This window comes from Sceloporus occidentalis, unplaced genomic scaffold (genome assembly GCF_023333645.1).
Source record: "Sceloporus occidentalis isolate IW3139 unplaced genomic scaffold, rSceOcc1.0.p SCAF_3, whole genome shotgun sequence".
In the NCBI taxonomy this organism is placed as follows: Eukaryota; Metazoa; Chordata; class Lepidosauria; order Squamata; family Phrynosomatidae; genus Sceloporus; species Sceloporus occidentalis.
The window spans coordinates 237,856,603-237,868,347 of NW_028316983.1; the positions used below are offsets into that span (position 1 = coordinate 237,856,603).

At 39.3% G+C, this 11,745-nt stretch overlaps 1 protein-coding gene across 4 annotated transcripts in view; it reads left to right on the plus strand.

Moving 5' to 3' along the window:
- The window catches only part of EFR3A (EFR3 homolog A), a 95,209-nt gene extending 90,899 nt beyond the window's left edge, over positions 1 to 4,310 (plus strand). For all 4 annotated transcript variants that reach the window (XM_089517974.1, XM_089517977.1, XM_089517975.1 and 1 more), the window contains 3 exons: positions 685 to 788; positions 2,257 to 2,306; positions 2,966 to 4,310. In XM_089517974.1, the coding sequence (XP_089374100.1) occupies positions 685 to 788; positions 2,257 to 2,306; positions 2,966 to 3,071 (260 nt within the window). In that variant the 3' untranslated portion in view covers positions 3,072 to 4,310. The remainder of the gene's footprint in view (positions 1 to 684; positions 789 to 2,256; positions 2,307 to 2,965) is intronic.
- The last annotated feature ends 7,435 nt before the right edge of the window (positions 4,311 to 11,745 follow it).

The window sequence follows — 11,745 nt, forward strand, 5'->3', positions numbered from 1 at the left end:
CTGTGGTCTGTGTGCAAAGCTCAAAGATAAAATCAAAAGCTTCTGAGGCAAATGAGTAAAAGAACCGGTGTAGCCAATATGTACTAGGCTAAAGAACTATAAATCCCAATGAATAACTCAAATATTGGAGATGTCATACATATAAAATACAAATACAACTGAGGTTTTTAACACCTCCAAGGACACAAATACGAGGGATAACATAGAAAGCCCATTACAAGCGATAAATTGATAAAATAGGACCAAACACGTTTCGACAAGGAGTCTTCGTCAGTGGTCGGAATAGGCTGTTGTTACAGCATGGGAGATATATCAATATATGTGGATACACCCAGTGAAAGTAAGTAGTTAGTTGTCCAAGATGGACAGTAACCTGGATGTCCCACAGATGAATAAGGCTCAGAAGCTTTTGATTTTATCTTTGGGCTTTGCACACAGACCACAGCATTTTTGTCTGTTTGCAGGATTGAATATATTTTACCTATCCCTTTCATTTTTTATCCAACTCTTCTAGTTTGTTTCCAATAAAACCATTGCTATTTTATGATCATTGCTCCTTTTTTCCCCTAGACTTTTTTGTTCTGCAACTCTTTATTTGGGTTTAGGGTCACACCTCTGTGTCTTCATCAGCTGTCAGCTGCTTGACAAAAGTGACTTCAATATTTTTATTTATTTTTTCAAAAGACAACAATGGGCTTGAGGAACAAGAGAAGGAAAAGAGGCGTCTTGTGATTGAAAAATTCCAGAAGGCTCCTTTTGAAGAAATTGCTGCACAGTGTGAAACTAAGGTGAGTACTTAGGCAGTGGTCAGAAACCTACTTGTTCATGTGAAGCCATCTTGTTTTTCAAAGCACTCAACTTAACTATACATAGGCACTTTTACTAGACCTCAGCTTGATTAAAGTCGGAGGTTCAACCTTAATGCAAAGACGCTTCTGTCTCTAGCCCACATTTTCATTTACGGTTCAAACCATTTTTGGAAATCTCACTAACATGGACACAAATGTAATATGTAGCTGGGTAAGCTTGCATCTAAACTGCAAAATTAATGCAGTTTGACACCACTTCAACGGCAATGGCTCAGTGCTCTGGAATTTTGGGATTTGTAGTTTTGTGAGCCATCAGATAGCTCTGGTGCCACAATAAAGTACAAATCCCATTATTCCATAGGATGGAGCCATGACAGTTAAAGCTTTGTCAAAGTGCGTTAATTCTGCAGTGTGTCAGTAGCCTAAGACTTATAGGGAATGTATGAAGTTGCCTGAAGTAGGATACAATTGAGGTGAGAGACTTTAAGTAAAGGAAAAGGGGAGAAAGCAGGAGCCAAGGGCAGAGAAGGCCCCACTTACAAACAAATTTCCATTCTTAATGGATACATTTCTGCCTTTTCTAAATGGTTTAGTTCAGGGACTTCAAATTAATGTTCTTTACTGAGCACCATATTGACGTGTGCTGGGCTTCTGAGGTCTTCCCAAAAAGAATCTGTGCAAAGCTTTGATCCATATAAAGCATTTTATTTCCTAAGACCTTCCACAAAATTGAATGCCTTAGCTAGCCATTAGTATTTTGGACTCAAAGATACTTGCTTTGGTCTGAGAACTAAAAAGGATATCCAGCTGTTTTCCCCAAAGATGTAGTCTTCAGAAAATAAATTCTGCCTCCCCAACACATAAATTATAAATCATGTGAAGTGACACCACATATATAGGGGTTTTGAATTTCATGAAGAACAGGCAAGGAGTATAGTTAACTCTCACTTTCACTCTTTACAAGTGTTTATATGCTTCAGAGATATATAACGTAGTTACTGGGTGGTTCATCAAGCAGATGTGTGGTAATAGTAATAATAATAATGTGGGTTTCAATAGTTGCAACTTCTCTGGTAAGCTGAGCAAGGTCTGCTCACACTGAAGGAATCATTAAGAATGTTTCCATCTTAGAATGCCTGGGAAAATATCAGTATGTGGTGATTTCTCTACTTTGTTTGGGAAAGCGTCAGTACATAGAACAAGGGAGAAAGGGTATTTAAAAACCAGGAAAAGATAATTGGTCTTGTTCTGAGGAGGCGCACTTGGCCATAATCCATCCTGGAAAACTGGTTCATGGGGCATGGTGCCCCATTCTTACAGGTGAGCTATTCATGCTGTTAAATCCCAATAACAAGCAATGCTGACAGCTTTCTAGTCCAGTTTCTTGGAAAGGTACAGTGGGTATTCAGCTTCTCTCTAAAATACTGAATCTCTACACTCTCTCTAGGCAAACTTGCTTCATGACAGGCTGACACAAATATTGGAGCGCACCGTTCGGTAAGGCAGTGTGAATACATTTATTTGAGGCTACAAAAATGTGCTATGCATAACAGATGATTCCAGGTTTCTAATTAACTTGTTTTTCTTCTGCAGTTTTAAAAGGCTGAATCCATTTTGGTTCCTTTCCTAGGATAGGCTTCCAAGTAAATATGGTTTGAGTGTTGTAAGCTGTTAATAACAGATGTCTGTGATTCTTAATTACTTTTCTTTCATGGATGTCTCTATCTTGCACACTCCCATTGTAGTTAAATTGGTTTAGTAGCCATTCCTTCTCATAAAGGAACTATCAGAATCATTTCCATTAAGGGAAGAATCAAAGAATTATAGAGTCGAAAGGGGCCCCATGAGTCAGCGAGTCTAAACCTTAATAAGGGCAGTTGCTTTCTTGTCTTTTATCTTCTTGATAGCTTTTTAAATATTGATTCAGCCACCAAGGTATTCCTGCACAGTACCATGAAACTTCTGAAGCTTTGCAAGGGAATCCAAAAGTTACTTTTCTAAATGCTGCTCTGTTGTTCTAAACTTTCAGAAGATAGCCTGAAAATGAGTGCTGCAAGACAAGTGTTTAAAATCAAAATAACTAAAAACACCAGTATGTATGTGAGTATGTAAACCTTAAAAATAATACTCTCTCTTTTTTATGTTGCCTCTTATAGACCACCTCCTAGCCCTTCTGGGACAGTGTCGATCACCGCTGGACATGCTCATTACCAGTCGATTCCAGTCTATGAGATAAAATTTCCAGATCTTTGTGTGTATTGAGCATTCTCTCAGTTCATAAAAAAGAGAGTTTTTTGGCATCTCAGATAGTTATCCTACCTAAGTCAATGGTTCTCAGGCTTTGATCCTTCAGATGTTTTGAACTTCAGTTCCCAGAGTTCCTGAGCATTTGCCATACTGGCTGAGAAATGAAGTCCAAAACATCTGGAAGGCCAAAGGTTAAGAACTGTTCAGCTAAATTAATGACACCTGCATAGAGTACATTACATTCTGTTTCAAATTGCACTTCTGTGTTCATTTCAAAGCCTTTTTAAAGAAGAAAAAACAATCACTACAGCCATCCCTCAACCCATTTGCAGGTTAAGCATTTGTGGATTTGATTGTTTGAGGAGAACTGTGTTTGCCCCTGCCACAAAAAAAATATGTTTTCTCTAGGCATCTATAGGTCCTCCAGCTCAGTTCTGTGGTCAACTTCTGGTGAACCTTGACCATAGAGTCAGGTTGGAGGACTTACAGATGCCTAGAAAAGTGTTCTTTCAGGGGAAAAAATACTGGGCCTATCTATATTAGGGTTTTTTCACTTTCACAGGGGGGCTGCACCCCCTCATTCTTGCAAATGTAGGGGTTCATTAAAATTTGAGGGCACCTTATTCTCTTTTTGTTTGTTGTATTTTATTGTTTTGCTACTTTGGGATTTTAAATTTCCGACTGCACTTTTTTATATGTATATACACATGAGGTTTTGTTAGGTCTGACATGTATATTTTTCAAAACGCTTTTTCCCCCTTTCTCCATTTTGATAGGTTTACAGAACTGTTAACCTCTTTGTGTTCACATAGCTTTATACTTTTGTGGACTAGGTCTTCTCTTAGCACATGTAAAGTGTGACTCTCTTTGTGACCGAGACTGTAAAGTTACACACACATACGTAGATATGCCCCATTAAACCCAATGGGAATAACCTCCAAGTAGACATGCACAGGACTGTGCTGTTAAAGACCTATGGCCAGATACACAGTAGGCATCATAACTTATTTTGAAACTGGACTGAATCTCATGGCCCTTTCCAAAAATCATGAGAGAGTGGTTTTATCTCAAGAGCTTTGAGATTGAAATATTACTCTTTTCAGAGAAGTGCTGCTCTCAAGATTTCTTGGTTAAGAAGAACTTAACTTGGTTAGAACAAACAACAGGAAACACCTGTTGACTAATGCAGTTGGGGAGAAATACATGCACAGATAGGGGACTATGTATACACATTTGTCCTGGTTGAAAACCCAAAGAGTAATAATAATAATAATAATAATAAAATTTTATTTCTATACCGCTATTCCAGCGATCACAGCGGTGTACATCAAAGAGTAAGACAATTGAAACATTAGCATGAAATAATACAAAGTTAATAATTAAGAACAGTTAAAAAAAAAAACTAACAACACCCTATACAAGTGGCTGTGTAGAATGGAATACACAAAAACATTGCCACGGGGAAAAGAATGACCACAAGGCTCACGGGGGGAAAGCCTGGCGGAACAAAAAAGTCTTCAAGTTCTTCTTGAAAGCATCGAGGGAGGTGGAAGTACGGAGCTCATTGGGGAGGGAGTTCCAGAGCTGAGGGGCTGAAATAGAGAAAGCCCTCTGAGCTGATACATATCGAGAGTAGAGGGTTTGCATGCAGGTTATCAAAGCTTAGAGAAGTTACCATTTTGTACTATGGTTCTTAGCTTCAAGGGCCATATTGTCTGTGGGATTCTTAGGGGGTGAACTCCAAATATTTTTCCCCTGTTTTCTAAGCACTAGTTTTCAGTATTGCCAATTATCTTTTTGGGGAAGGAGAAGAAAGAAGGATGGGTTCAGCTCACCACTTCTTATATTCTTTTCTCCTAAACAAAAAATGCCAACTTTGTAAGCAAACAGATGTTCACTTACCTCCTGGGTTGGGATTTAGCCCAACAAAATGCATGTGTCCCTACCCATTTTCCCTGTGCATTTCTACCTGTTGGAGTTAGACTCTGATGTAGCCCATAATTATGTAACTATTTTTATGTATATTATCTTGGACCACCCAAGAAACAGACCTTTCAATTGCACTATTCCTTATAATGATTTAGAAACCTATTTAAAAGTATCTTGTTTAATGGGGAAAGCTTAACAAAATGTGCTGTATTTTCTGCCAAAGGTTTAAAAAAACTGTGATGTAGAGCCCCATGCATGCATGGGACTCTTGTTGTTGGCTGTGCCATGTGCAGCTCCTTGCGCACATGGAGCACTTTTCCCTGCCATTGCTGGCAGTTCTAGAGTGCTCACCTCCAATCTGGGGCTGCATCACTTGAGAAGCAAGATGCTTCCTTTTGGGAGCTCTGAAATGTGCAATATTTTTTCATGTCTAAAGGGATACAATTTCATACAGACTGGATTTAAAGAAAGCAGAGTATTTTGTTAAATGTTAACGTCAGGACTATTAATGGGATAGTTATATATTTGATATGACAAGGATGAAGTAAAGGCATTTGTAAAGAATCGATTACTGATACATACTAAACTGTGAAACTGGGAGAGCCAAGATTACATTTTGTGAAGTCTCTCTCTTTTTATTGTTGTGTTCCTCAAACTTATATGGCTAATGAGAAAATATGTGTGTGTGTTAAGATGCTATGGCCCACCTGTGGTTTGTATGTGTTTTACTATATTTAACAATTAAGGTTATTTTCATAGTATTTGGTATAAAAACTTTACCTATACAAACTTAGAATATAATCCTCTCTTAATGTTCTGTTGCAAGTGCTGTATAAAAATGTGCAAATATCCTGTAGAGAAAACAGTGGAGCCACTGTAGCACAAAGATCTGACTTGCAAGACTTGAAACCTGCAGATAGGATTCAAAGAGGCCAGTGATGTATCTAAATCATCTCTTCCCTAACCCTGAGCCCTCCTGATGTGTTGGGTAACTCTCAACATACCCAGAGGACATCGGGTTGAAAGAGATTGACCTAAATGATGTGCCAATGCTTCCTCCTTCTGTCTGCAACTCCTTGTATTTCATTGGATGGCTGTCCACAAGATCTACCAATGTTAGGAGACATGGGGCAGCAGTTTGGGAAATGCAAGAGTTGCATGGAGGGCCCTAAAGAACCCTAGAAAGATTCAAATAAAGCCTTTGGATCCTGGGTTGTATCCAGCAAGGCTGATCTTTGTACGGTTCATCCTACCTGACAAACTGTAACCCTAACCCCCTTGCATTTCTTTAGAAATAGCAGTAGAGCAAATGTTGAAATGAAGAAATAACGTTAATCCCTTTTGAAGTGACTAACACCCAGAAGATTGCAAGCTACTTTTCATTTATTAAACCACAGAGCCTGGAATAGTTACCTTTTGGACTACAGTTCTAGACACCCCCAGCCAACATGGCCAGTAGCCCTAATGAGTGTTGGATTCTGGAAAATGTAGTCTAAAATGTAAACTTTTCCAGCTCAAATCCTAACAATCTCATTCCTGCAGCACCCATCCCCACTCACCACACACAGATTTCTCATACACACATACAAAGTGATTCCTGAAAGTTAGAGGATCATTTGGAGAAAACAAGGATCATTTGTGTCTAAAGACAGAACATTCATTATGTTTGGCCTACAAACTGTCTGAAAGGCCCCACTTTGGATCCCATAAGCTAATTGTTAAGACACACAGCCATGCACCTTATCTCTTCAGTGGATTTGCCTCACGTAATGAATGACAAACTCTTCTGTTCCAACATTTTATGATTGTATTGTTGTTTTCTCCTGATCATGTGCTGAATCCACACACTTTTAATTATCTCAGAGTATTTCTTCCCACTCTTCTCAGTTAATAATGGATTGGACATTGTATAGCCTTCCTGATGTTTTTGGATTGCACCTCCAATCATCCTTCACCATTCATTATATTGGTTTGGGTTGATAAGAGTTGCTGTGCAGCCACATCCTGAGGGCCACAAGATGCATGTCTCTGATTCATAAGGTAAGAAGGTTTGTTCTGACTATCTTACCTAGAACCTATCTACACACATTTACCAGAAGCTGGGATGCAGACCATGGTCCATAAAGTCTTCATGTACAGTTGTTTCCAAGCTGCCATTTCAGCAGGGAGTTCCATGGAGCCAGGCACCAAATATTGTACACCTGTGTGGTGTTTCCTTTATTTAAAAAGCCACTACACTTGTGGGTGCTATTGGATTACTTCTCTGCAACATGTTGCAACTTTACTGTTGTTTTGTAATTTCTTTTTGTGCCAAGCTCTCTCAGAAAAAGTAAAATTTGCACATGCACTTTCTTGCACATCTTACAGTTGTACTATTATGGTATGAGTAGGAGAACTTCCCAGGATACGTATGTTATTTGCTTTTTACACAAAAGGAAATAGTTGGGGCATTGTTTGTAAAGAATCACATCCAAATGAGGCCAACTAATATTGGTATGTCTAGAAATCTGCACTCTCGGACAACTATTTTGTTTTAGTGGGGCATCTTCCTTTGCTTGCACACTTTTGGATTTAGAATTCTTCTGCACATATATAAATATCTATTTGCAACAGGGTTAATACTGACAGCTTATGTCTTGGCATCCCTCTGTCAGCCTAAACTAACAAGCACAAAATCCTAAGAAACCATTGCACCATATAGATCCTTGTATTAGTTGCACATCACATTTGAAGACAGGGCTCCTGGATAGTTTATGTGGAGTTTTACTTTTCACTGACAATCATTTCTATAGCTTTCTCACTCTTAGAGAAAATTATTGTAAAGTAAACTGAAAAGTACAATCATCTCTGTGACTTGAAATCAGTGAGTCATCCGGAATAAAAATGATGTTAGTTGATTACTTTCATGTCCACCTTTTCTTGGCTTTACCTAATGAATGTTTTTATTCAGTGTAAGGATGTGTTTTCTGTAATGTTCTATATTCAAGAAAATAAAAGGGAAATTAAAATTATGATCATGCCATTCTACAATTATATATTTCACATGCTAGTCAATGTGTATTGCTTTGTAGTTCTTAATTATGAGAGGGTTTTGCTACTGGTGGGGGGAAAAGCTTACTTCTGGTAACTGAATTTATTCCAATCTATTGGGATAGATAGTTAATATGTCATCTGGGGGGGGGGGGGTAGAAAACACCCATATGTTCTAATGCTGAAGAATGTTTCAAAAAAACCAACCACAGGAAAACATAATATCAACTTACTCTAGTTCAAGTACTCTATAGTCCTAATATAAAGATAATTTGAGAGATCTGAAATGCTTACATACTGTATAATGCATGAGGAAGGCTAGTTGGTTGGCTGGCTTGTTCGCTTTCTCCCTCCTTCCAAAATAAACATCTGAAGGATGGTTACACACTACATCCTTGTTATTATATGTAAGCATTCGGCAAATGATATATTCTGAGTTAGCAGATTGGCTTCTTCCATAGCAAACACCTCAGTTAAAGCAAATCTACAATTGTAAGGAGTCTGGCAGAATCAGAACATTTTAAAAAAAATGTGTTAGCACTGCCAGGCATCATCTTTTAGTCTAGGGAATGCTCAGCATAACTAATGTGCATTTTTTAAAAAGAAAGAAAAATACCTTTAAGGGTTTAACATTTGAATACAAGTGAAAGCACTGAAGAAAATCTCAGGCTCAGCAGACAATGCATTTAATAAATTCCCTCCTAATGACATTGGTCAAAGAAGGAGGTAGGACTGACCAACAGAACTCTTGAGACCTTGGAGGCTTTGGTCACAGTAAAAGGTTTTCTCTCCCTTACCCCTGTGAAGTCAATCAGCCTTATCATTTTAAGGTGCTGGGTTCAGACCTGTAATGAGAACCCACAAAACAGCACTGCTGGCACAGCATTGGGAGAATGTTGAGATAAAGAATGGCATCAAGAAGGTATCCAAAGATTAAAGTGTTGTAACAATGGGTAATTTCAATTACGCTGAAATAGACTGAATAGATATCCATTCTGATTACAACAAAGATATAACATTTTGGCTAATCTAAATTATAATGACCTGGTACCAATCAGAGTGGGGCAATGTTGAATATCCAGCATCTGAGGTGAGACATATTGCTAAAATCATTAAAATTATGACATATGAAATCCATGAGTAGCTAGAAGCTAGAGGTGAGTTAACCATAGGCAAAGGGAGGAAGTTTAACAGATCCATAGCTATAAATGGTATCTATCTACTAGTCATGGCCAGCCACAAGTAGGACTTGGAGGATGACCTGGCTCCTCACATACAGGAGGAACCTGAGGCTGTGCCAGGTCCCAGCTCTGCTCTCCCAGCCCCAGTGGATTTGACTCAGCCAGACCCTAGCTCTGTGGGATCTCCTCCAGTGGAGCCTGGGGCACAGCAGCCCAGCCTTGCCCCAGTAGAAGTTCCAGACTTGGGAGACATCGAGCAGCAGAGCATTGAGGTTCTTAACTTTAGCCAGAGGCGATCAGAGGGCGTGCCTTTGGCGTTCCAAGAAGCTTGCTGAGAAATGTTCATTAGCCACTCAGCAGCTATGATAAGCGAGCTAGATCTAAGACACCTGACTGACGCTGAGCTCTCTTTGTCAGAGTCTATTGTTCTCATTAGCGAACGCTGCTGGATCTGACTCCTTGCCTCCTAGACCTTTGACTGCCTTTGAATCCTTGACCTCGGACCGGACTCACTGACCAACCCTCTGGTATCCTTGACTTGAGACTGGACTGGTAGTATTGCTCTCTGTAATCCTGAACTTTGGACTGGCTTGTGGCTTACTCTCTTCGGACTTCATTTGGCATTGTTGCTGGAGGAACTGCTTCTTGGCAGCTCGGCATATTTACCTTTTGCCCAGCAGGCTCTTATCAGCTGTGTGAGTGTGTGTTGGCAGCATTCCCGGACACTACTCTACTCCAGGGATGGGAATTATGCGATTCTCCAGATACTGAACTGCAACTCCCAGCATACCTCTCTCCATTTGTTATAGCACTGGTGGGAACTGCAGTCTAAAAAAATCTGGAGTGCTGCCTGATTCTCACCCCGAACTACCCAAATACATTCAAATATATTCATATGTGAAAAATAGTGTCCTCTATATCATGAGACTAGAAGGCAGCCAGTATAAGTACTTGCTTTTACAAAGGGATCAAGGACATTGCAGTGCAGTCAGGTTAACATTGACTCATTAAAGACACAAATATCAAGCACACAGAAGAGCCAGTATAGCTTAGTATAGCTTACATAGTGGTATAGCTTGTATAATGATAAACCCTGTCCATTAATCTTTGAGAATACTGAAGAGCATATGCATAAGATGATCATACCTCCAAACATTTCACAGATGAAAACCAGGACTCATGCGACCAAGCAACATCAGTCTGTGGTCAAGATAGCACAAATTAATAATGAAGAAGAATTCACAAATTAGGAGAGGCTACAGCAGTTTGCTTTGCAGGGAGAACCAAGATTCTGCCCCTTCCCTCTATTAAAGGACAAAAGGGGAAAGTCGGAGGAGGAGCAAAAAAACAAGGACATTTTAAAAGCAGCTGAAAACATGGGACAGCAGGGGATTTATTGGGACAATCCCTGCCAAATCAGAACAGTTGTAAGGTCTGATATTCCACAAGCAGCTGCACTTTTTGAAATTGGATAGTGCAAGAGCAGCATCCAATATGGGTTGGATTGGATTGCATTTGTTTTTGGGTTTTGTTTTGTTTTGTTTTGTTTTGCACAAACATTTGTACAAAGGGATTGCATGACCAGTTCATGCAAGAGGTCATGCAACAGACTACACCTTTAATTAAACAGCTGTTATGCCCTGCCATGGACAAAAAGATGTAGCTTGTGGCATTTTCACTCCACTGATATTAAATTGGACTTAGGTCTAGGACTGATGCAGCCCTTGATTCATGGCACCTCAATACATCTAGCAATCCTGGGATAAGAAAATCCTTTTGTGGACTAGGTGGTGGTGAAAAAAAGGGGGGGCAGAAATATGTGACCTGTAAATGCCAGTTTCTGTATGATGCTTCCTTGGTGTTTTCTCAGCCATTTGGCTTTATTTATTTATAGATGATGTAACCTACAAGCTAGGAAGATTGGATTAATAATATTAAGTAAGATAAAGGTGAAGGCAGATGTAATGTGGGAGGATAATGATTAAGCTCTATCTTAAGTGGGTGGGAAAAAACCAGCCAGTGGGTGAAGAACACTGAATTTGTCCCAAGCCCCCCCCCCCCCCTCTTTTAATTAAAATCATGACCTTTTCAAAACTACTATTTGGCCTAGGCAGGAATACAGTATAAAGACTCATGAGTGATTATTAGATATGTCTGATGATATAGTCTAAATTCCCAAAATGCTTATGCAAATTAAATATGTTAACCTTTTAGATGGCGCAAAACTCTGGGTTGTTTTTGTTGCAGCAGGCTAGCAAGGTTGCCCCCTGCCCTGACAAATTTGCACATTAAATAGCTTTGCAATGCATAAGATGAATGGCTTGTCCTCTGGCAAATGCCACAGAGAGGGGCCTAATCCAAATTGTCTCCCACCTTACCTCTCCTACAGCTGCTGTATTGAAAAATTTAAAAAAAGTCACTACAAAACCCTAGGAATAATATTACAGATCTGCCATATCACTTTCTGTTACATTCTAACTTTGAATATCATATTAGTTGTTTGTTGTTTAATATTCCTGGTAGATTCTCTGCTGAGCAGTGACATGAGA